Here is a 26764-nt window from a genome sequence, read left to right as displayed (position 1 = left end):
TTTGATGTGAAAGGGTCTTAACATTTGCCAAAAATAGAACTTTTTTTGTTGTTATTAAAAAACAAGCAACCAAGCCCAGCCCAGGTGAGAAAAAGTAACGCAAAAGTAATGTAACACATTACTTTTCATAAAAAGTTACTAAGTAATGCAATTAGTTACTACAATATTGTAATGCATTACTTTTAAAAGTAACTTTCCCCAACACTGGTACTGAGTAATATTAATTAACTACTTGTACTTACTATAAAGTTACAGTTAGGGTTTGGGTTAGTTACTTGTATTTATGCATAATTTACTGTTATTACTATAGTAAGTACATGTAGTAATGTGTATGTCACCTTAAAATAAAGTGTTACCAATTATAATAATAAATTGGAGTGTCATAATTATATATAGATTTAGGTTACAAATCACAGATCAAGCCAATATAAATCTTTAGATATAAAATAGGGAAAAATGAACTTCCCCAGAATCCATTACCTTGCATTGCATTATAATTAAATCAGCAGTAAAATCTTAGGTATGCACATGACTTAGGTAAATAGTGGATGCTTTGTAAGAGGATATGAGAAAGGGCAGATGAAGGTGACCTCTTGTTTTAGCTGAAAGGGAGAGGGTTAGGAAAAGATTTCAGGACAGGTGAAAGGTCAAGGGAGGGAATCTATCAAGGAGGAAGTTGGAATTATATGAGGGGCCTCCTAAAAGTCGCTCTGTTGATGAGAGATTAAACAGATTGCTGGAAATCACTTGACTGCAAAAAGTAAAATGAAAGTAAAAGCCATATGTTTATATTTTATGGTGACTGCATATGCAAACTTGACTAAAAGATAGTATGTTATAGCTTTTTGTGTCCAAAAGTAGTGAAAATGCTGGAACATCTGATCCTTTGTACAAGTGTCTCACATGCTTAATGTTACAAATTCATATTTATAATATTAATTTTCACAGTATAAATGTAGTCTTTATGAAAATATATAGCTACCTTTTAAATTTTTAGGATGGGGGCCCTCAAACGAGGATGATTTGGGGGTCCGTGGCATCGAAAAGATTGAAAACCCCCAACTTAAGTCCTCTTATTTTACATCTATGTTTTATAATCCTACAACATTTTGTTTATTTCCAGGTTTAAATTATCAAAATCACAGATTTTCAATGTGGTCTCAGACCATTGGTCCCCATTGCATATTTTTAGTCCTTTATTAAAGCTGTCCGTGGGCTTTTAAAAAGAGTATGATAAGTTTTCTACTGGCTATTGCATGCGGCACTGGGGTGCTAGTCTAAAAGTAGCCATCACTGGCTGTTGTAAATTTCAATCATCGATGGAAACTGAGCAGGGATGAATGGGGCGGGGTGAGCTGATATGGGGCGGAGTAATCTCAGCGGCGCCACCTTAAAAAAACAGTCGCGCCGATATGTCAATCCAGACGCGACCCAGACAGACCTCGGCCCGGGGGCCCAGCCGTGAGAGCCGCGCCGTGATTGGATAAACGCCGCCGTCCTTTTGAGACTCGGACTCCTATTGGTTGGAGCCGGACGAGACGCTCACGCGCACAATGTCTACCCGCTTTTGTTATTGTAGCGAGCGCGAGGAGAGCGGCAGGATGCGCGGACGGAGACAGCGAGCCTGATAGTCCGGTATCGACTCCGATAGACTCAAATTAGATGTTGGAGGGGGAAGGGGACGCGGATTTCTACCTCTCCGTCCTTGTTCGGAAGACTGCCTTTTGCTATTCTCTAACAATACGACCGATGTGTGAGTATTTTTACATGTATGTGTTTATTTTATTAATTTTTAAACGCACGTTGCACCATTTGAGACCTTATGAGAAACTGATCAGGACTGTCGATTTGGCGATACATTTCGCTCGTTAAAAACACATTACGTCAAAGGTGTGCCTGCTCTAGTCGTAATAACTCATATTTGCCCTTGTCTGAGCTTTAAAATATTTCGTAACTGTCTAGCATTTGAATACTGTCTCGAGACACTGACATGTCCACCTTCTCACTGCAAGTTCACGATCAAGAAGCTGTTCCTTCAGCAGTTCACCTTGATTTTATTGATCCGAATTCCGACTAGTTAGTTGGAATGCATAAACGTTTTGCATGTCATCTCAACTGTGCTCATATCCAGCGGGAGCTCGTGAAATGTTTAGACGGCGGACTCGATGACGTCATGTGACCAAATATGGCATCTGCGCCGCTGCATTTGTTTGCCCGCAGAGCAGTCAACAGTTTGGCTTTAACTTTGCATGACAATTTATGAATACTAACTGTTATTCAACTGTAAGAGGGGATGTCTTGAGTAAGGTTTTGTATAGTTTAAGCATTAGGGCTCTGTTCATCTCCTGTAGAATTAGGCCTACTATCATTGTTATTTCACGTAATACAGACATTATTGCATGTTAAATCTGTTGATCAGGGTCAGCATCTTATGATAGGATCATAAACCTTGGGGTTTCATCATACTATAGCTGATATCTAAAGCAGGGACTGGGTCTGAATGTCCTCTAGAATCAGGCCGCCATGCTTTACTCAAGTACACTATACTATATGATGAAATAACAGAGTAATACACCCAGATAAGAAGAAAGGAATAATGCATGACTCTGTCAGTCAAAACTAAGAAGAAGCCCCTTTCTCAAATATTACAGTGTATGAAATCCGTTACTTCATCTAAGAGTATTGTTCATTCTGTCTTAATGTAGAGTTGTTCCTCTGGCACTCATGCCTCAAGGGCCACTTGCGCAGACATGAAGAGCATCACTGAGTCTGATAATAAGGGTCTCAGAGAAGCTCCCCCCAGATTAGAGTTGATGATGCTCAGAGATCTGAAGTGCCAGGATCCGTCAGCGCTCCACCAGCTCTCAATTACTGCACTTCAGAAATCTTGCACTTTTGCAACATCCCATGATGTTCACAGGGGTTTTTAGCAGCTCCATGAAGTTCTGCTTCTTATGTACAAAATACGAATTTGAAGTCGCTTGTAGCATATACATTTTTGGATATTAAAACACTTTCTCCTATCCCAGTTTAATGTGCAAAGAGAACTATAAGTAAGCTATTTGTTGGTTGGGTGGTTCCCCACTGTAAATGCTGTTGCTTTTTGGCTCTTTCAAACATTGCCTGCTATTTTTGGACTTGAATACTAATCTACTACTCGTACTATTTCTGCTGTATACAGTATGTATACTGTGCAAAGTATGCTTTTCTTCTGTATACGTGGAGCAGATGACCTATTATGTTGTCAAAATGTGCAGTAAATGACAAAGCACACTGCATTATGGAAGAGTGTATCCAATACACATGACAAATTATCCCTTTTTTGATCAGACTGCCGAAAGAGAAGGCATTTTTACACAAAATATGATTTAAAATTCAAAATTACAGAGCCCTGCACGACACGCAGGTGAAAAAACAAGATTTAACTAAAATGAGGGAAAAAATTTGTACAATGTGGCCACAATTTAACAAAATGAAAACGAGGGAACAAATACAGTACAACGTGGCCACGATTTAACTAAAAATAATGTAACAAATTTATACAAGGTGGCCACGATTTAATTAAAACGAGGGAGCAAATTTGTACAAGGTAGCTACGTTTTAACTAAAATGAGGGAACAAATTGGTACAAAGTGACCACTATTACATTAAAATGAGGGAACGAATTTGTACAAGGTCACAGTTTAACTAAATGAAAAAGCAGGGGGCACAAATTCATAATTAATGGTCATGATATCTATTTTTTCCCCTGTCATGTGCTTAGCTCCGTATAAAATAACCTAATAATCTATTTCCAAGATGAAAACAGGATGCCACTTACATGCAAGGCAATAAATCATGTGACATAAATTTTACCCATTGTTTGCTAGGTTTACCGTGGTGCAATGCCTACTGTTTCGAAATCTATATTCAGCAAATAGTAGGCAGTATAAAGTGTATAATGTAATTAGAAATACTATATAAGGGATATATTATAAGGTATTCTACCGCTAATTTCCACAAAGCATTACTACAGTACTGACTGTGTGTTAGCAATCTACATGCAGTGTGTAAGAGTATTGTGTATTGATGCTGCTGTTCTGTTTTCCCATCTGTCAGAGCAGCAGGATGTCCGTGAACCCTCCCAACAGTAATGACGCCTGCCTCAGTATCGTGCACAGTCTCATGTGCCACAGGCAAGGAGGCGAAAACGAAGGCTTTGCCAAGCGTGCCATCGAGAGCCTGGTCAAGAAACTGAAGGAGAAGAAGGACGAGCTGGACTCCCTCATCACCGCCATCACCACCAACGGAGTCCACCCCAGCAAGTGCGTGACCATCCAGAGGACGCTGGACGGACGCCTACAGGTGATCCACAGTTACAGTAATTGACGTTGAACCATTAACATTTGCTTTAATGCTCTTAGAAGTGAATTACAGGAATCCCTCCAAATGTTAATGCTGAATGGACTGAATGGATGAGTCATTTCTTCATTTGGAAAACATTTTTCTTGTCTGCATTACTAAGTGTTAGATAGGTTTATCAGACATGGACTAATAGCTGTTTAGTTTGTCATTCTGTCAATGTGTAGGTTTCGTTGGACATGACACAGTGGTAAAGGTGTTTATAGAGTTTCATGGGATCTGTTCTTTGAGCATGTGTCTTTGTCACAAGGCAAAAAACTAGCAATAGACTGATAGATTGTCCAAGCTGATTATTTGGTATATGTTTGGCCATAGGCAGTAACCTTGCCCTCTTCCCTGCTAAGAGAAGTGGTAGTTTCCGCTTGTGTTCGTTTCACTGTGCTGAGTGCTGTCAATGAATAATGCACACTTTTGATTTTCAAAAATGTGAGCAAATATAGCATAATAATAAATACGCATCCCCTGCACACCAGAATGGTTTCAAACTTTCAAGAAATATATAAAATATAATAAGATTTATGTGACCCTGGACCACAAAACCAGTCATAAGGGTGAATTTTTGAGATCTATACATCATCTGAAATCTGAATAAATAAGCTTTAGGATAGGACAATATTTGGCTGAGATACAACTATTTGAAAATCTGGAATCTGAGGGTGCAAAAAAATCAAAATATTGAGAAAATCACCTTTAAAGTTGTCCAAATGAAGTCCTTAGCAATACATATCCACTCACAAAAATACATTTTTGATATAATTACGGTAGGAAATTTACAAAATATCTTCATGGAACATGATCTTTACTTAATATCCTAATGATTTTTGGCATAAAAGAAAAATCGATAATTTTGACCCATACAATGTATTGTTGGCTATTGCTACAAATATACCCGACTTATATGCAACTTATGACTGGTTTTGTGGTCCAGGGTCACATATAATAATATTTTATGGAGATAGAAATGCTTAGGTCATGCTTCCTTTGTTTCATTCATTCAATTCTTAACAGTGGTCACATAAAAAATAAAATAAAATAAATAAAATATTGAATTTCTGGAAATCTATGTAAAATTGTTTATAATTTTTGGGTAATATATTAAAATTCCTATCTAATTTGGTATCAATAAATTGTATTGTATATACGCTACTGTTTGCAGTCAACAAGGCTGCATTTATTTGATGAACAATACAGTAAATATTAAAATTTAAAATACCTGTTTTCTATTTGAATATATTTTAAAATGTAATTTATTCCTATGATGGCAAAGCTGAAAAGTTTTCTGTCACAGTGTCACATAATCCTTCAGAAATCTTTCTAATATGCTGATTTGCTGCTCAAGAGACATTTCTTATTATTAGCAATGTTGAAAACAGTTGTGCTGCTTAATATTTTAGTGGAAATCATGATACATTTCTTTCAGAATAATTTGATGAATAGAAAGTTCAAAAGAACAGTGTTTATTTGAAATAGAAATCTATATTTATAATTGTATATGTATATATGTCTTTACTGTTACTTTTGATCAATTTAATGCATCCCAGTATTAATTTCCTTCAAAAAACAACAACAACAAAAAAAAACACATCTAACCACCCCTGAATTTTTGAATGGTAGTGTATGTTGGTATTATATTGGTCATCAGCAGCATACAGAACTTTACAGAACCACACATAGAACTTATTTTGATAGATAATATATATCCATACCACAGATATCCCTCAAAAAATGACACAAAATTGCGAGAACGACTGTGGATTGTGTCTGAGATTCATCGTCCGCCCTGCTCTCTAGATATCAGTTTTGGCATCGGCCGTTTAAAAAACCCATATCGGTCAACAACTATATAAACTCTCTTTCCCCTGCCTAGAAAGTTTTTCTACATTGTTCACACAATTGTGTTTCCCCTAATCTATTTGTGAATCCTGCGTTAAATAAAGCTAGACAATGTAAATAATCAAGGCATTGTCCATTGAGTAAACTTAGTGATTGGGTGTTGCTTTGGGGCCTAGCGCTAATCACATCCACACCACCCACATGTGAACATACTGCTTTCATATGGGAGACGGATGCAGTCAAAGCTTCAGCCAATGCTAATAGCTTTCTGCCTGTAGCATCGGTGTCCATGGATACTAGATGATTGACAGCAACTACAAAGAGAGACATTCATCACAAGGCCTTTTGACTGTAAACCTCAACAACCTCAAAGTTAAAGCGGTGGTTTATATGGAGTAGAACGGTGTCTGCGCAGTTTCCCCAGACATTCGTATGGGCAGATTTAGAGGGAGGGGTGGAGGAGAGGTTGTGAAGGTTGTTTTGTCTAAAACACAGGAAAGGGGCCGGGTTAACTTAAGGCCGTCTATTTTTTCCTCTGTGTAGAAAGGCTGCTGGTAGATAGTACACTCTATTCTTTACACACAAGATGTGATGATATTCAGGCAACACAAGTGAAAAAAACATGTATGTACAGTATTAGAGAACCTGGTGCAATAAAGCTGAACTACTGAGTGAGTAGTAATGCGTCACCTTTTTGACCTTGCCAGAGACAGTGGGCCTCATTTATAAACTGTTCTACATTTGATCTTACGATCATTTCTCAAATGTGCGTACATGTGATTCAGAGAACAAACGTACGCACAAAAAACATGCGTACGCCTCTCTTCCAGATGTGAAATCTATAAATTGCAAATGATCTTAAAATTGTGCGCAGTTGAATGGTTTCAGATTTCCGCCTTGTAAACGCTGCATAATAAATGTCATTAACATATAAAAAGCACCAGTCAACATCCAAATCCTTGACTTGAGAATGGCGAGCGTCAAGAATTGCTTAGATTTCCAATTACCCTGACTTTCTGCCACAAGGAAAAGTGCATACGTCCGAACCTGATGTGGCGCTAAGCACTTTTCCACAACAAAAACCATTTTTATAAATATGAATGTTTTGTGAATTTTAGCATATGCACACTCTAAGTTTATAAATGAGGCCCAGTGAGACCATGGGGAAAAAGAGACAATTGACAATTTACAATTGTACTATATGCATAACATGCTAAAGCACGTGCAAAGTCATTGATTAAAATTTAACTGCAGTTTGTTATTTGATACTACATTTAAAGTTACTATATGTTAAATGTACTAAATTGCAACTTAATCATTAAAAATGTGTAATTACAAATATATTTAAATCCATGACATACAAGTTTCATTAGAAATGACATTAAAGTATATTTTACTTTACTATAAATGCTTGTCATTACATTCGGCAGTACACTTCAACCATGTTTCAAAGACAATAGTAAGTAATTATAAAATTACATATAAGGATGCACTTAAGTCCTGCTTAAAGGGTCAGTTCACCCAAAAATGAAATTTCTGTCATTAATTACTCACCCTCATGTCGTTCCAAACCCGTAAGACCTTTGTTCATCTTCGGAACACAAATTAAGATATTTTTGATGAAATCCAAGAGGCTTTTTTTATCCTCAATAGAAAGCAACGAAATTACCACATTCAAGGTCCAGAAAAGTAGTAAAAACATTGTTAAAATAGTACACGTGATTACAGTGGTTCAACCTTAATGTTATGAAACGACGAGGATACTTTTTGTGCGCAAAAACAAAACCAAAATAATGACTTTATTCAACAAATTCGTCTCTCCCCTGTCATTCCCATACGCTATTTACGTTCAGTGCTTCCGTGTTTACGTCAGAACGCTAGCTCAGTATTGGCCGAAGCTGTTCACGTGAGCAGCACGACGCAAGCTTGTGATGCTGATGCAGGAGCTGTCCAATAATGAGCCGGCGTTCTGACGTAGAACACGGAAGCACTGGATGTAAATAGCATAAGAGAATGACGGGGAGAGACGAATTTGTTGAATAAAGTTGTATTTTTGTTTTGTTTTTGCGCACAAAAAGTTTCCTCGTCGCTTCATAACATTAAGGTTTAACCACTGTAATCAAGCTGACAATTTTAACCATGTTTTTACTACTTTTCTAGACCTTGAATGTGGTAATTCTGTTGTTTTATAAGGAGGATAAAAAAAAAAAACCTCTCAGATTTCATCAAAAATATCTTAATTTGTGTTCTGAAGATGAACAAAGGTCTTACGGGTGTGGAACGACATGAGGGTGAGTAATTAATGACAGAAATTTATTTTTGGGTAAACAAACCCTTTAAGTGAGTCAAAAAATACTCTAAAGTTCATTTAATTGCATTCAACATAGATTTAAACTGTAATACATTTTCATTTACTTGTAATTAACATGCAATTAAGTGTACATTCAGTTCACACTTAAACGTATTCTTTTAAACCGTATTATTTCCATAATAAGTACTCTGTTTAAAAGTATGCTTAAGTGTAGTTCTAAAAGTCATAAAAGTCATGTTTTACACTAATTTTACCACATTAAGTTCTCTTTTTGGGCAATATGTTAAATGTTATCACAATTTTTGTTCATATTGTTTGACATTGATATTTCATACCATTAATAGGGAAAGAAATGCATTCCTCATGTTTGTTCCACAAAGAATGACTGCAAACATAACTTTATTTAACTTTACTGTAAACTTAGATGTAGATTTTTCCCCGGATACAAATCAATGTCGTTTTATCACCCTACATTAAGGGGATTTTAGGTACTCTGTAAAGCATCATGCCTAACAACAACCCATAACCGCAGTAAAATCACTAACACAAAAACATGTTCACCAATGTTTGTCAGATGTGTTTTAATATGTAGGTTTTCTAAACACAAATAAGTTGTCTTTTATCATTTTTAGTAATTAATAACTTCTGAAATTCTGTTGTGTAAAGGAGATATCCACCTGGTGTAACTGTAGTATCTTGCTCAAGGTCACACCAGTGGGAACTCAGCAGCTTTCATGTCCACTCTGGGGTTTGAACCCTGGCCCTTTTGGTTACCAGCCCCACCACATTTCTGTCTTTGTTTCAGTCTGTCTTCAGTCCTAAATGGCACTGACAGCTGGATTTATCCCTCTGCTCAGCTCTAGTATCATGCTGCTAGCGCACAACTGCAGCGTCATGCCACTAGTGTTAATCTACCACGGATTATCATATCACACACACGTCCTCCCTGCTGTTCTACTACACTAAACAAGCACAGGCAGCTGTGATACGGACTCAAAACTCAACACATGACCTTACGCTCAGTGTTTTCAGGATCATGTGATGCTCGTTTGTCATTCTACTGCATACCTGTCAAATAGCTGCTGTGTTAAAACGTTTTGGTCATGTTGCTGTGTCTTTAGCAGAAATTTGACTTGTATTTGTCAGAGCAGTGGCATAGCAATAGGTCACGTCATCCAATGTTCAGTTCCTGATCTCGGTTCCCGTCTCTCTGACACTGGCTAAAAATAAAGTATGAGGAGTATGAGGAATCAATAGTTAGCCAAAACTGCATTATTTAAATTGCATCGGCAATTTCAAAATGTATCACATTTTTCACATGTATTTTACACAGTTTAAATATAGACAGATTATACTGTTTTCTCTCAGTATTATTACATTATGTTTTATTCCTCATGAACATTTCTTTTACCCTTCTCTCTTTTTTTATTTTTATTTTTTCTTTCTGAAGGTTGCCGGTCGTAAAGGTTTTCCTCATGTAATCTACGCACGGTTGTGGCGCTGGCCTGACCTTCACAAGAATGAGCTCAAGCATGTGAAATTCTGCCAGTACGCATTTGACCTCAAATACGATAACGTCTGTGTCAACCCTTACCATTATGAGAGAGTGGTGTCACCAGGCATCGGTGAGTCTGCTATCTTTTTATTCATCACCATGAAAGACATTACTGAGCTGTGTGCAGCACATTCTGTGTCTCGAAAATACAGTGTTATGCATTTTTTTAATCACTGCAGGAAAACTTATTTCAATTTATAGGTCAATTTATAGTATGATTTTCTCTTTTCTTTTTGTTTCTTTCGCTCTTCTCAAGTTGGTCTCAGTCTTCAAAACACGGGTAAGTTACACACATTTGTATGTATCTGTATGTCTCTATTTTGTTTGAATTTTTTTTGTAACAATATAAATGTGAAAGTTACACTTTTATAATAAACATCAAAAAATCTTACCAACCCCAAAAATTTAAACAGTAGTGAATGTATATATGATTTAATTTATTTTTAAAATAATTTGAAAATCTTAATTTGAGTGAAAACATTAAAGGTGGGGTATGTATTTTTTTCAACAACACTGTTTAGAAGTTAGTCGGGCCGACACCAACAACAAACGTCTAACCAGTCAGCATTAGGGGGCATATGATGGTCGTGGAGACAGAATGAGTAAGCAAGAGATTTGAAAGAAAAGAAAAAAAACGCAGAAAGAGAGATGATGAGACACAATACAAAACATCTCAAAAGAATATCACTGGAATGAAGGTTTATGACTGGGCAAGCACTTTAGGACCAGCATTAATATTAGAAAAGCTTTCCAGCGCTGGAGAGAGCTAAGCAGGAAGGCCTGAAAACAGATGCGGAGGCTGCTTTGATTCCGCTTCACGTGTGAGTAACACTGGGTTTGAGTGTCATTGATTGTCTGGGGCTGCTGTGCTGTTGGCGACTAACAACGAACACTTGTTTGTATTTACTCTTGTGTACTGTATGATCATTTTTTTGTGCTTCCTTGTCGTTCGTTCATCATCTGCGCTTTATTTTTCGCAAAGCATTTTGTTGCGCGTCAGCTGTGATAAACAGACATCCACTCTCGCATTGCGGGTGTAACAGTGGCCAGATAGTGAGAGTTGAGCAGGTAAACCATATTATTATATTCAGCACAGGTTAAAAAAGATTCACTGATTTGATTAAAGGGTAAGTTCACCCAAAAATGAAAATTATCCCATAATTTACTCGCCCTCAAGCCAAGCCATCCTAGATGTATATGACTTTCTTCTTTCAGTCAAACACAATCGGAGTTATATTAAAAAATATTCTGGCTTTTCCATGCTTTGAAGCCCAAAAAAGCACATCCATCCATCCTAAAAGTAATCCAGGGGGGCTCCAGGGGGTTAATAAAGACCTTTTGAAGTGAATTGATGATGTAAGAAAAATATCCATAATTCTAACTTTATAGACTATAATCACTTGGTTCCTGTAATGTCCGTCTGCGTGTTCACAAGAGAGTCGAGTTCCAGCGCACAACGTAGGACATAGGCGTAGTAGCGTAAGCTTAGGTGAGAGTAGACGCCTTTCGTGGTTCAAACAAAGAAGGCTGGACAACAAGCTTCAAAATATCGGTTACTATTCACTCCCATTATAAAGCTTGAAAGAGGCAGAGTATTTTTTTATATAACTCCAATTGTGTTTGACTGAAAGAAGAAAGTCATATACACCTAGGATGGCTTGAGGCTGAGTAAATTATGGGATCATTTTCATTTTTGGGTGAACTAACCCTTTAAGTCCAAAATGAATCTGTAAATGATTCAGAAAAATGAACATAATTTGTCCCCTGGCTTGTATCTAGGTCCCACTGGTAGACTGATAAAGGAAGAGTACAGCCACGACTGCATTCAGATGGATGTTCCCCCAGGCCTTCCTCCCCAGCAGGACCACCAGGGGGCGATGAAACTCCCTCCTCCAGACCACTACGGCCAGCCACTGCCTCCTCTACAGCTGCCTTCAGAACCCACGCGTGCACCCCCACCGGTCACCCTTTACTCCAATATGCCCCTCTCCCCCACTGGTAAGTGCCGACCTTTGGCCATAGAGAACTCTAGGAGGTTAAATTGTGCAATTGTAATAGTGTCGTTGTGTCATCTTCCAAACTCTCATGTCTTTCAGCTTCAGGCTCTATGATGCCAATGCAGGGAGGTCATGGTGAAGGCTTACTACAGATTGCATCTCCTCAGGGTCAAGTCATGACCCCTACACCTCCCCCCTCCACCCCCACACATGGACCCCCACAGACCCCTGTCCCACCCCAGCCTCCACCAAACCAGAATGGCTACAACAGCTCCAAACACTCCCAGACGCAAGGCTCCTTTCACAGTAAGTATTACACTTTGTTCTCATAATCACAACGCGATAAATCCTGTTTATGTTCATTTGAGTTTTTGTCCAGTGTCAAAAAAAAATTTGTATACTATTATAGTAGTATTCATATAATGATTTAGCTTTTATTTTTTTCATTTTAATTTTAGTTTTAGTAGTTATGTGCTTTTGTCATTTGTATTAGTTTTTATTTAATTTTTATTTTAGTTAGTAATTTCAACTTAAACTTACTAATTTCAGTTATTTGTCAAGGCAACACTTCTAATTTTCATTTAAAGGTTGTAGTGATGAACATTGTAGCCGATCACAGACATGTTGTTGAACGCATGAAAGCAGATGATCTTGTCATTGCAACTCAACTTCTGCTCACTAACGAATGCTTTCATCATAACTAACAGTGCAAACACGATGTAACTAAGAGATTTGTTGAATAAAACGGGAGTTTTGGCACGAGTCCAGAACTCTCACTGTTTGATTGACAACTCCAGCGTGCGCTGTTTGATTGACAGCTCCAGCGATTGTAAAGGGAGCGCTCTTTGATCGCTTTCTATATATAATTTAATCACCATTTAAATAACAGAATATTTTCATCCTTCTAAGAGAAACAATGTGAAGTTGACCGTTTAGTCACACATAGACAAAAAACTTCTGACTGTACATGAATCATTCGGCTATATATCAGATCAGGCATTAGAATTAACAGAGTTGCTTACATGTTGTTGCATTACTGGCAAGTACATATCGTAAAAGTCTGTTTGGAAAGCCTGCGTTGAAATGTGTTTGATTTACCAAAAAAATCAACAGTGAAATGTACTGAATACAAATAAATAATGCTCAACTGAGACATTCACATTGTTGAAAATAAATAGTCATATTCCTAGCATTAGGATCCTTTGAAAGGTAATGTTATGTTTAGTCCTGTATCCCTCTTCTCTTGTCATCTCACTAATAAGTCAGTGGGCGGGGCTAATGTTGCAATGACGGAGTAGGCTTTGATTTCTTCTGGGGTGGTGGTGTTTCTCCTATATATAGATAGGCACATTCCGGGATGAGTCGTTCGCTGGGCCTGTTGTCAATAAAAGCTTATATTGGACTAACAAGGAAGTTTTCAGTTTTGAAACTTACAGGATATTCTTATAGTACAATGATCTCTTATATATCAAAAGCTCAAGGAAAAGTGGATTTCTTAATTCATGACCCCTTTAAATTTAAATTCAGTTTTCATTCAAATATAGTTTTTTACCTAACATTTATATTTTATGTAAAATATTTATTTCAGCTTTATTTCAATTAATGAAAATTTTTACTAGTTTTAGTATTAGTTAACAATAACAACTTGATATCTGTTTTTGTAGCCATGCCCACAGTGAAATCTCATTTGTCCAAATTCCACTCCACAAAGCTGTATATTAACCTTCAAATATATTCTAATTTGCTGTGGTTTTGGAATGTTGTTTGTTATTTTCTCTTTTGGTGAAGACAGATAAAATACTTGTCGCTGGAAACTTGTCGTATCATGCTTGTTTGGCTGTTATGATCTCATTACTACCTACCAAGGGCCCTTTTCACTGCTTCATATACAAAACATTTTTAATCTCTAAATTGCTGCAGCAACCTGGACAGGCAGCAGCACAGCCTCCTACACTCCTGTAGGACCCCAGCAAAATGGGCGTGGCCACCAACCTCCTCTCCACCACCCACACTTCTGTACGTTTGCCTTAAACATTACTACAAACACTTTACTTAAATGTGCATGTATGAAAATATACCATTATTTTATATATAACTAATTTAATCTATTATAATATCTTCCTCTATCAGGGTCTCAACATCACAGTTCAGCGTCTTTCCCTCCTCCAGTCTCCAACCATCCAGGTTTCTACTTTATATAATCTCCACATTATGTAAACACACACTGTTCAAAAGTCAGAGGTCAGTAAGAGTTTGCTTGAAAGAAATTAATACTTCTATTCATCAAGGATGCATTAAATTGATCAGAAGTTACAGTAAAGACATTTATAATGTTACAAAAGATTTCTGTTTCAAATAAATGCTGTTCATTTGAATGTTCTATTCATGAAAGAATCCTGAAAAGAAATGCGTCATGGTTTCCACAGAAATATTAAACAGCATAACTGTTTTCAACATTAATAATAATAAAAAATGTTAAAAAATATTAAAATAGAAATAAATTGTAATAATATTTCACAATTTTACTGTTTTACTATATTTTGATCAAATAAATGCAGCCTTTTAGCATAAGTGACTTATTTCAAAAGCATTAAACATCTCTCTGACCCCAAACTTTTGAACGGTTTTGTACACTTTGTAAACTTTAATTTCTATTTATGCTCTCAGACTCACAGTTCAATATGCGATGCATCAACAGGTCCTGAGTTTTGGTGTTCCATCTCGTACTTTGAGATGGACGTGCAGGTGGGGGAGATGTTTAAAGTGCTGTCCAGCTGTCCGGTGGTGACGATTGACGGATATGTGGACCCCTCAGGAGGTGACCGTTTCTGCCTGGGTCAGCTTAGTAATGTGCACCGTACAGACGCCAGTGAGCGGGCCAGGTATGTGTGCCGCAATCCAACAACTGTTAAAATATCTTGAATATTTATGATTCATTTGTGACCCTGGACCACAAAACCTGTCATAAGGGTAAATTTTTTGAAATTGAGAGTTATACATCATCTGAAAGCTGAATAAATAAGTAGGAAATTTACAAAATATCTTCATGGAACATGATCTTTAATTAATATGCTAATGATTTTTGGCATAAAAGAAAAATCGAAAGTTTTGAATACAATGTATTGTTGGCTATTGCTACAAATATACCCGTGCGACTTATGACTAATTTTGTGGTCCAGGGTCACATTTATGATTATTTTGTTGCAGCATTGTGAATATCACAATAAGTTTTATGTGCTTTTTATTTAGCTATTAAGTTTTCTAAAGACCAGTGCCAGTAGTTTAGTTCCATATTTCATATTTTATCACAACTTGGGTGTCTGAACATGCCAAAAATAGTTTTAATGGCTTCAAAAAAAAAGGTAATTCTTGCTGTTATATTGTACAGACAGTTTTCAGCTAGTAAAAAAAGACACTTTTGGAGCAAAGAGGAGACACGTGCTGTGTCCGAAATAGCATACTGTTTGAGTTGGTACTAGAGGGCTGCATTGGGATTGGAATCCTGTGGATCCCACGGGACCCAATGCAAATCTCACAGGAGCGGGTGGTTTTAACTTTGCTGCGGGTGGGAGTGGACGGTCAAAAAATACAGCTTGGGTCCAAGAAAGGATGCAGCGTAAAAAGAAATGATTCAACAAATGAAGTTCATTGCAGTCAATAAGTAACATTCAATTCAATTACATATTGTGCCTTGTTAGGTTACCAGAGTTTAACTGTTATGGTTAGGTGTGTGTGTGTGTGTGTGTGTGTGTGTGTGTGTGTGTGTGTTGTTGTTGTTACGCATACGTTTAAATATGTTTTTAGGCTCTACTAGTTGTGATCTTTTGTTTTAACAGTTGATAGAGTTTTGTACGGCTAATATAAAGCTGGCTGAATGTGTTTGTCATTTGTGGGGCTAGCATTATCTTATGGTCAGTTTAATTAAACACAATGTTTTATCTCTGTTATTCTGAATGTTTAGCATAGCCCTAATGTTGGTTTAATTTTTCTCACAATTTCTACAAGCTGTAACAGAATGTTTGCGGGTGTGGGTAAGAGTGGAAATTCAGCAGGAGCGGGATTAAGAAAACCGTCCTATACAGGGATCTAATAGGTACTACATTTGGATTTGAATTTACTTCACGACCATTAAGAAAGTACGTTCTAGTATGAATGTGGGTACTAATGAAATTCGGATGTACTACATCTGCCATGTTATTGTCATGTGACCTTCCAGCATCAGTTGCGTCGCTTTACTGCCATTCATAAATCCTCTCCCGTGGCCTCATGGGATAGTAAAGTGTCCATTAAATGTGCACTTCAGAATCTTACCAGAAGTATTAAGTCATCTGGGGACTTTTCGCCTACTGTTTTTCGAATACTATTTATTCTGACATACTACTCTGTTGGCGTACTGTTTTTCATATAGTAGGGAAGTCTATGGAGGAGTCAGAGAGCTTTTGGATTTCATCAAAAATATCTTAATTTGTGTTCCGAAGATGAACAAAGGTCTTACAGGTTTGGAACGACATGAGGGTGAGTAATTAATGAAAGAATTGTCATTAATTACTTAATTGTCACCCTTTAAAAAGCTTCAAAAAGTTTTTTCAAAATAAAAGTCTAACCAGGATATGAACCTTAATTAGAAAATTATGTGCATTTAAACATGGTATTGTCTATGGTGGTGAATCTACTCGGCAGCAATAGCCATGGCTGAAATTTGGGTTCTTCTGTGGGAAAAGCATGTTTTTTTCCCTTTTTTTTCTGTAAATATTATGATGAAGACTTTTAATATCAACAAAAGGCTGAAAAATATCAAGCTATACTGTCCAGACCAAATGGCTATATATGTGTGTGAGTCTTTGTTTTGTGTTTAGATGAATTTCACACGTTTCATGTTTGCCTTAACACACATGTTGCAAAAACTGCTTACTGTGCCAGAATGACACTGTGATGAACAATAATAAACAAACAGATTATGCAAGGATAAAAACCGGGTAATAACTGAGAAAATGGAATGCAAGCATGTCAACAAAGGAGCATCTGGTTTTGGTTATGACACTCGGTGGCATGTGTTCAATTGTGTTATGTAAGTCTCTGATGGAACCAAAAATATTGGAAAGGCAATGGTTGTAGTCATTCATTCTGCTGCTGTCTTCTCATCCTGTTTGCAGGTTGCACATAGGTAAAGGCGTGCAGCTGGAGTGTCGTGGAGAGGGTGACGTATGGATGCGCTGCATGAGCGATCACGCTGTCTTTGTGCAGAGTTACTACCTGGACAGAGAAGCAGGCCGAGCACCAGGAGATGCGGTGCACAAAATCTACCCAGGGGCCTACATAAAGGTAAAAGCTTGTAAAAGCTTCATTATCATATTTTATTAATTATTTACGGGCAGAAATAGTACAGCTTTACTTGTAGTAGGTGAACAGAATTGACTTTTGTAGAAAATTAGATTGTGGGTGGTTAGGAATTTTTTAAGATTTGTTTATAGCCCTGAAAATATTTTAAAATGCTTGTTTATTTTATTGTTACATGTAACTACATTTTACATTTTTATCAAAAAAAAAAATTGAAATGTAAATAAATCACTTTTCAAATTTATATATATATATATATATATATATATATATATAAATGAATAAGATGCATTTTTTATGTTGGTGGAATTTTTTTTACATTTAAAAATGTTTGTTTATTTTGTTGTTATTATTATTATTATTATTATTTTGTAACTACAACAATTATTCAAAAAATGATAAATAAACAAATAGATATTTATCTATTTTTCTTATTTAAATTTTTAATTAAATAAAAAAACAAGCAACTTGTCTAAAATATATATCTATATGTTAATTTGACAAGTTTATTTTATTGTTACACTTAACTAAATTTTATATACAAAAAAACAATATTTCAAAATTTAATAAGCAACTTGTCTAAATGTATCTATTTGTCAGTTTGAAAAGTGATTTATGTACATTTTTGAATTGATTTTGTAGTTAAAATATAAAATGTAGTTATATGTAACAAAATAAACAAGCATTTTCCAATGTAAAAAACAATTAAAAATATAAAAATCATTTTTCAAATGGACAAATAAATGGATAAATTTAGTTTTTGAAATACCTCTTTTGTGCTGCAGTGTTTAATGAATTCATTCCAGTATGTTTTCATGGTATATCAGTTTATTAAAATATTATTATTATGATCATTATTATTATCATTATCGTTATTATTATTATTATTATCATCATCATTATTATTATTATTAAATTAAAGATCAAGGAAAAGTCCTCATAATATAACCCCTTTAATGCCAGACTCGATGGGCAGTAAATACCTTTGTACACTTGAGAGCTCTGTGTATATTTTTGCTTCCTGTCACATTAGATTTGCTTGATCCAGAGCTTGACTTTTTTTAAGCCTGTCTAAATGACTTCTCATCAGCCATTGTTTTAGGACATGGCAGCGAGGTCTGTGTGCCTCAATGCTGTGCTGAAAGCAGAAAGAGTTAGTGTGTTGTTTTGTTCCTGCAGGTCTTTGACCTCCGGCAGTGCCACAGGCAGATGCAGCAACAGGCGGCCACGGCGCAGGCAGCAGCTGCAGCGCAGGCCGCGGCGGTGGCAGGGAATATTCCAGGACCAGGAAGTGTTGGCGGAATTGCACCTGCAGTCAGTGAGTGTCTGCCTCATTCACAGCAAACCCATGAAGTCAGAATGAGATGTCTGTTAGCTTTGAAGTCATCAATTAAGGGATAATGTACATCCAGCAAAATAAACCCAAACAGGGTGATCAGGTCCCTAACGTAACCCTGAAGGGGTTTCATTTGCGATAACAACTGACTGAATGTACATTATCCTTCTTATTACACGGATACTTGCCACATAAGTAATAATCATGCACGGAATATTGATTTGACATTTGAGTTGAAATATTTTATTAGCTCATAAAAATGCAAAGCTTCCGCTAAGAAAAAACGAGCCTAGAGGAACAAACAAGTTCAAACTAGATGGATTTTAAGGGATGATATACAGTCGTATTACTTATTTCACAGCTTTTGACCACATAAATAATGACTGGGATATGAAATATTGATTTGAGAAGAAACCATTTTAAAATCTTATCTCTTTATTATATTATTATAGTAGGCCTAATACTGTAGGCCTGCTATTAATACTGAAGTCTTCCGGGTATATTTTACAGAAAATACAGTCGATAACTGAGGCGCAAGATGCACCAGCTGCATTTGAATGAAATGAGAGTGAGCTTGAGAGCATGTGATATGAGAGACATGAAAGAAGCTCCCACCTCAAATAACCGGATGACCACCATTATACAGCGTTGCTTTTGATCATGGTCATTATCGGGGAATAACTGGCCTCAGAATGTTGTGACTGACCAGTCAGAATCAAGCATTTCGGTGAGCCATGTAATAAACAAAGCCGCTTTAAGCCAAGCCTCCAAGGTTAGGAAGAAAAAAAAACAAAAAAAACAAAACAACGTAACGCAGCAGTACACAGGCAAGCAGACCAGAGGCCTTTTTTTTAATGGATGTCAATGGAGGAGAGGCTTCAGTACACTGAATAAACTGCTTTTGTGAGGAAAAAGCTTATCACTTAATGAATTAACAGCATGTCTGCTAATCTTTAAAGGGATAGTTCACCCAAAAATGAAAATTACCCCATGTCTCTGTAATAATAAATGCACCTAACTTACTGTTTCAACAGGAAATAAGTCAACATAGGATACTAAAGTGCTTTTTTCAAGCAATTTTTTTGAGATATTATTAGATAACCTAATTCCTTTATAGATAACGTTTTTGCAGAATCAGTGCAAATTCAAAAACTGAGTGGTTGGTGAATTTAAGAATGTTTATTTCCAGGCCTCTCAGCGGCAGCAGGGATTGGTGTGGATGACCTCCGGAGGCTGTGCATCCTGCGCCTGAGCTTCGTGAAGGGCTGGGGCCCTGATTACCCCCGGCAGAGCATCAAGCACACCCCCTGCTGGGTGGAGGTGCATTTGCACCGGGCACTGCAGCTGCTAGATGAGGTGCTGCACACTATGCCACTGGCAGACCCTGGACCAGCTAACTGAGAGGGAACAATACATAGAAAACACTCACAACACAGATACTGGACTCACTACAGTAAGCGTGCGAACCACATTACGTGTTACAGTGTGGTTTGCGCTTTTATCAGTCGTTAGAATCCCAATGAAAACACCACAGAATTTCACTACTCTAAAATTCATGTTTTTGAAAGGTATTTCAGTGCATTTTATTGTTCTATAGTGTTGCATTTCTTTTTGGGTGAATCTCACAAAAACATGTCTAGGTCATATTTCACTCCAATATAAAAATATATATATATTTTGCTTAAAGAGAATGAAGCATGTTTTATTTTTATTTTATTTTTTTATTGTGACATTATTTTTAATTAATTAAGCACATTTCCCCACAAATTTACATCATTGAAATGTTTCCAAATGTTTTATTTTTAAGTTTATGCAATGGTGATTCTAAAGAGTATTGCATCTTTTTATTTAAAAAAACAAAACTGTAATACAGTGATTTTGTTTTATTAACATCAATGTAAATTAAAGGCAGTCCAACAAATACGGCAATGTAACTTGTTACAATGTAACTACAATGTACAAATACTTAATTTAAATAATATAAATATATATAAAATCATATATCATATGTCATGATTTTTTATATATATGTATTTAATGAGAATTAGAAGGGATATACTTGATTATCATGAAAATAATGTCGTAATGAAGGAATCTAAAATAAGTTTCACTTTATACAAAATATCTGTTTCTATTTCTTTCTCTTGATTTTATGGTGAAATATGATCTTGACATGTTCTTGATGGGATTCGTGAGATTCATCCATTCAAATTAGATGTATATACCTTAGCGCTACAGGTCTACTAATGAATGCAAGTTTACACAGGGTTGATTGCAGATTAAGTTCAGGGAAATAGCTTTATTGTTCATATGCCTTTCTAGCTTTGCACATCATGCAGTTATACTAAGAATATTAGAGCCTAATAGTTTTTAACAAGAAATTCATTTATGGGTCAGTGTCTGAACATAAAACAAAGCGCAAAAAACTGCCGTTTTTGCAATGGCTTTGGTTCCGAAAAGTATTTTTGCCATTCACTTGCTCCATAAGGGTTCTGAGCCTTGAACCAAACCAAATAGCTACAAAAATATGCATTGTGAATTTAAATCAGCTTGCATACTATGTATTTGAAGTTTATTGCAAAATATTTGTTCATATGTTCAAGTATTTACTAGATTGAGAGTGTAGCGAGATTGACTTGAATCTTTGTGGAGAAAACGAATGGTGTTTTTACTTGCGGAACCATTGTGTTGTGCTCTATTAGACTCTGGTATCACACACATACACACAACACGATACAAGTGAGGAAGAGACTGTTCAACCTCTAACCATAAAAACTCAGAATATCTTGAGATCCACGGGTTTGGTAGCACTAAATGCCTCAGAGCAAATGTATATTGCTATGTTGGCGCTGGTCACTTCAGGAACCGTTCGAAAGGATCAGCTGATGTAGATGCAAACCTGCCTCTGAGAGACAAACTGTACCAGACAGATAACAGGACAAACTGTCAAAACAAAACGCTCATCATCTCTGTGATTGTGCTGTGTTCCTCTACATGTGGACCTCAACTCAGCTATTACGCGGCTTACTATCCAGGCATCTTATTAGTTAGACTTGCAATAGCCTTCCAGCTCCTTTATTTTCATACCAAAAAAAAAAAAAAAAAAGAAGAAGAAGAAGAAAAAAAAACAAGCCTGAATTGTTCAACTTTAAAATGGTGGTATTAGTATTGTGACGCAGTTCGGTGTTTGTAACCAAATCATTTGCCATGTGGTGTAACTCACCAAAGCCAGAATACCTCATGATAATCAAGCATGAACCCAGTGGATTTTTCTTTATGCCAAAATGTGTCTGGAATCTTCTACTTTCCAGACGTCATGCTCACCTCATACTTTAACCAAATCAAAACAGGGCGTGTCTTGAACCGAATGTAGAGCCTTGATGCACCGACTGACCAATTTCAAACAACGGGTTTTTGCCAACACCAGTTACTCAGCTTTAGCATTTATCTCGCCCAGCAACTCTTGTCTGGATTGTGAGCAAAATTCAGTCAGTCAGCCCCATACTACTATAACCTTTTGCAAACGGGTAGAACATCTAAACTTCAAACTTTGAGCATTAAACATTATTGTTTTGCTGCCTTCCCAAATTGAAATATCTATATTTTCTGTACACTTACAGGAAATTATGCATTTATTGAAAGACCCTTTGTATTGGTTTATTTAGTATGAATATCCAATACAAATGCAAATCTAATAATAAAAGTTGAACCTCATTATAGTATGTTAAAGTCAACATGAAATCAAAATTCATCCTGTTTACTTTTGCTGAACTTTTCTTCTATTCATCAAAGTATCCTGAAAATATGTGTAGATATTTTAAATTACAATAATATTTCAAAAATGTTCTGTTTTTTACAGAACCCCTATGGGGACCTGGTGATGCCAAAAAAAAAAAAAAAAAAAAAGTAAGATGGGAAGAAAAATTATATTTCAATGCTTTTGCGTTTGCTTGTAGATCTTTTTCTCTGAGAAACTTTGTGTTCACTAACAAAAGCACTGAAGTGTACACTGTAAAAAAATCCCCGTAAAATTTACAGTAAAAAAAAATGGCAGCTGTGGTTGCCAGAACTTTACCGTAAAAAATACGGTAGCAACATTTTAGGTTTTACAGGACAGCGACAGCACTTAGTTTACTGTCTTTTTTTTACAGTTCAAAACCGTATAATTTAAAGGTTTATATTGTAATAATTACAGTTCATAACTGTTTATTTTACACACTGTAAAAAAATTCTGTTAAGTTTACGGTAAAACCCCCAGCAGCTGTGGTTGCTAGAAATTTACCGTAAAAAATATAGTAGCAACATTTTAGGTTTTACAGATTTAACTTAAATTTACATGAAAAAAACACATTTCATTAACTGATATAATGTTAATTTACCAACCTATTGAAGTACTAATATCTGTTTTGTACCTTTTGTAATACACTGACAACCATCAAACAGTAATGATGAGAGTCACATGATGAATCAAAGCTCATCACAATCAGCTTTTCCAGAAGCTGAGAAGGACAATACTAATATATAGAAGGTGCACACAGTGTCATTCACACAAACACTAAACGCCATCATGGTAACAAAAATGCAATAAACATTAATTTAACAACATTAGATGTAACATAAAACCCTAATTTACATAACTGATTAGAAAAAACAAAGAAGAAACAGAGTTATTTCAACAAAAATGCATCAAATGTGAAGTGTCATGCAGGGAATTGTGGGAATGTCAATTTACAGTTTTTCACTGTAAATTATAACAATGACTTATTTTTCACTTCCGAAAACTGTAAATTTAACGGTATTTTACTGTAAAATTACATTAAATGCACAGTTAGATCTATTACAGGTATTCACCATATATAGTACGGAAACTTTCTGTAAACCAATTAACTGTTTTTCACCGTAGCATTTTTACAGTATTTTACCGTTAAAAGTTTTTCCTCCGACATTATATTATTTCCATCACAAAAGTTTTGCGAGTGAATGCAGAGTTTCTCGGGGGAACACAAAAGTTTTGCGAGAGAATGCCAAAGCATTTAAAAAATAACTTTTCCTCGCATCTTTCTTTCTTTCTTTTTTACCATCACCATGTCCCTTTAGGGGCTCTGTAGTTTTTACTGTATTTTTGATCAAATAAATGCTGCCTTGGTGAGCATTTTTAACAAGACTTTGTAACGCCCACTTTTTACAGTATTACAGTATTTGGCTGTAAAATATGTTACGTTACAGAAGTAAATGGGTTGTGAATGCCATTTCATGTTGACTTTAATCAGATCCTCGCTATTTTTTGTGCTTGACAAGTGTTAGCTGTGGTTAGTCACAACTCAAAAGAAAATATTTAGTAGAGGATTGTATGATATTCTGCGTTCCCAGTATAGTTTCCACAGTAATAATCTTTGTGCCTTTCCCTTTGTGCTCCTTTGTTCATAGATAGATTTTAAAAATGACTAAAAGCCAGTTATTCTCACGTCGATTATAAACTTAGCAAACCTTCTATTGGTCTGAAATATTCCAGTAGTTTTAAGCAATGAAATACGTCAGGGATGTTTTAGTCGTCTTACAGTCATAGAGTGTTTTCGGGTTTCAAACATGACGTTTGTAAATTGGGCGATGCAAAAGATGCAAATTCTTCATCTGCAGGGTTGTTCACATCGGCTCAGGTCACGTTAAGAATTATGAGCCTTTCGGGAAATTTATTGTAAAGCATAATGCCTTGTTTTCTTTCTTTTTCTTGAACGTCAGATGCTATAAAACATTGAATTTAGATGTCAGGTACACTCATTGTTTTGATGAGTGCCTTTGTGCTGGATTTCATTGGATACGTGTTACATATACATACACTGCAAATTAAAGGCTGATTAAAGTAAAGCTGTAGTTTTAATACAAATTTCAAAGGCACTTTGCAATGTACGCAATCAGTGTTGAGTTATCTTTAAACCGGTATTCTATCTTGAGGTCATTTTGGATGAAATAGATTTAAGCTCTCGCATTACACATCCGATACACATAATAACATATTTGTTGTATTTAAAAATAGAAACATTTATAACAATAGACTTAGACAGGTATCTAAATGTCATTAGCAACTTCAGTGCATAGCTTGATTAGAATTACAGGTATGATTCGAAATATTTTGTTGGTTTAAAGAGTTTGCCAAAAATATCACCAGTGTTGGGTAAGTTACTCTAAAAAGTAATTAATTACTAGCTACTAATTACATCTTCAACAGTGTAATTAGATTACTGTACTAATTACTCTCTCCCAAAAAGTATTGCATTACTTATTATTAATTACTTTTTACTAATTACTTTCTAAATCCCATATCAACCTTGACCAGTTGAACAATACAAGGATTGACATGAAACAGCTCTTGAACTGCATTTAAATGGAGAAGGTTACATTAAAAAACATACATTTTAACATTAGACATTAAATTATGATGTTAAATCCACTATACTTTTATATAGAATTGTTCTATAGTTTATACTGTATTTAATGCAATTACATCAGAAGTAACTGTAATTAAATTACAGAAAAAATAAGAGTAATCTCTAATACTTTTTAAAGGGGAAAAGTAATTAAATTACAGTAATTAATTACTTAGTAATGCATTACACCCAACACTGAATATCACATGGTCCTCAGTCATTGTATGGTTTATTTTGCCTTAAAAACAGAAAATATGTTACAATCGACCCCAAATGTCATTGTGACAGACGTGCGGTTACTATTTTCACTGAAGAGTAACTTCACTTTACTTCTCCTTCATTAGCTACTGTGTTCTGTACTGTAATTTAGACTTTCTTTCATTGTATCAAAGGTTTAGAACATATTTTTATTCAAGTCCAGCTTTTTTTCTCAAAAATATGTGGCCTAGCCCCTTGTAACACTTTAACTTCTAGAATTTGTGTGTTTCCACTGATGGGCATACTGTATTGTGTAAGGTTACTACATGATGAAAGCCAACATGTATGTCAGTAACATGACAATCACCCAACTGGAAGTCAAATCAACAGCATTCCATATATGAAACCTATTTCTTACAAGTATTTATCAGTATGTTATCCAGTGTGAATATATTTGAATTGACTATTTTATTGATATTGTCATTTCAATTCTTGTTGTTATTATAATTATTCTATTGTTAAAGGACATTCTGCTCCTGTATGTTGACTGTACACCAAAGTAAAAAAAAATCATTTTGATACAGATATGTTTTGAGTTGTATTTCTTTGTGACATGTAGTCAAATTATGCCTATGCAGAGTCTGCAGTTGAATCATCTTAAATACAGGGTTATAAAGTCATGGAAAACCTGGAAATATTGGTTTCACTTTATTTTGATGGTCCCTTTAACACATTCTGTTGACTGTAAGTAACATTGCACCTACATGTCTACTAACTCTCATTAGTGTGTTAGTAGAGTATTAGTAGACTGGTAGGGTCATAAGTTGACATGTAGTTGTATAGTTACTTATAGTCAGTAGAATGTCTGTTGAGGGACAATCACAATAAAGAGTTAGCAGATACTGAGCAGACAGTCTACTAATACACTAATGAGAGTTAGTTGACATGTAGAAGTTAGTCAACAGAATGTTCAAAAGGGACCATCACAATAAAGTGTTACCGAAATATCAGACGATTTTAAAATAGTGCTTTACGGGACTTGAATTAATAGAATCTTGAGTCATGTAATTCTATGCAATATCCATAAAATGAGTTTTAAAAATACTTATCCAGTAATCACAAACAGCTGAAAAAGACATGAAAATTCATTAATTAGTGAAAAAGTTAGTATTCATATACATTTCAAATTAATATTTTACAACCCGAATTCCGGAAAAGTTGGGATGTTTTTTTTACATTTGAATAAAATGAAAACTAAAAGACTTTAAAATCACATGAGCCAATATTTTATTCACAATAGAACATAGATAACAAATATTTAAACTGAGAAATTTGACACTTTTATCCTCTAAATGAGCTCATTTCAAATTT

General features: G+C 35.6%; 1 protein-coding gene across 3 annotated transcripts; it reads left to right on the top strand.

Annotated features, from left to right (window-relative positions):
* Nucleotides 1–1419: 1419 nt before the first annotated feature.
* smad10a (SMAD family member 10a) lies at nucleotides 1420–25976 on the top strand. 3 transcript variants are annotated; one of them, XM_051871784.1, is made up of 12 exons: nucleotides 1420–1753; nucleotides 4104–4344; nucleotides 9996–10170; nucleotides 10357–10380; nucleotides 11880–12098; nucleotides 12197–12403; nucleotides 14018–14113; nucleotides 14228–14281; nucleotides 14796–14979; nucleotides 17251–17419; nucleotides 18614–18752; nucleotides 19960–25976. In XM_051871784.1, the coding sequence occupies exons 2-12, from the start codon at nucleotides 4108–4110 to the stop codon at nucleotides 20169–20171; spliced, it is 1716 nt and encodes a 571-aa protein (XP_051727744.1). In that variant the 5' UTR covers nucleotides 1420–1753; nucleotides 4104–4107; the 3' UTR covers nucleotides 20172–25976. The 3 variants fall into 3 exon arrangements, with proteins under 3 accessions (XP_051727744.1, XP_051727745.1, XP_051727747.1); XM_051871785.1 differs by having other exon boundaries at nucleotides 4099–4344; XM_051871787.1 differs by having other exon boundaries at nucleotides 1420–1769; nucleotides 4099–4344.
* Nucleotides 25977–26764: the final 788 nt, after the last annotated feature.

This window comes from Ctenopharyngodon idella, chromosome 19 (genome assembly GCF_019924925.1).
Source record: "Ctenopharyngodon idella isolate HZGC_01 chromosome 19, HZGC01, whole genome shotgun sequence".
In the NCBI taxonomy this organism is placed as follows: domain Eukaryota; kingdom Metazoa; phylum Chordata; class Actinopteri; order Cypriniformes; family Xenocyprididae; genus Ctenopharyngodon; species Ctenopharyngodon idella.
Note: the sequence above shows the minus strand (reverse complement) of the source record. Positions and strands in the feature narration are given on the sequence as shown.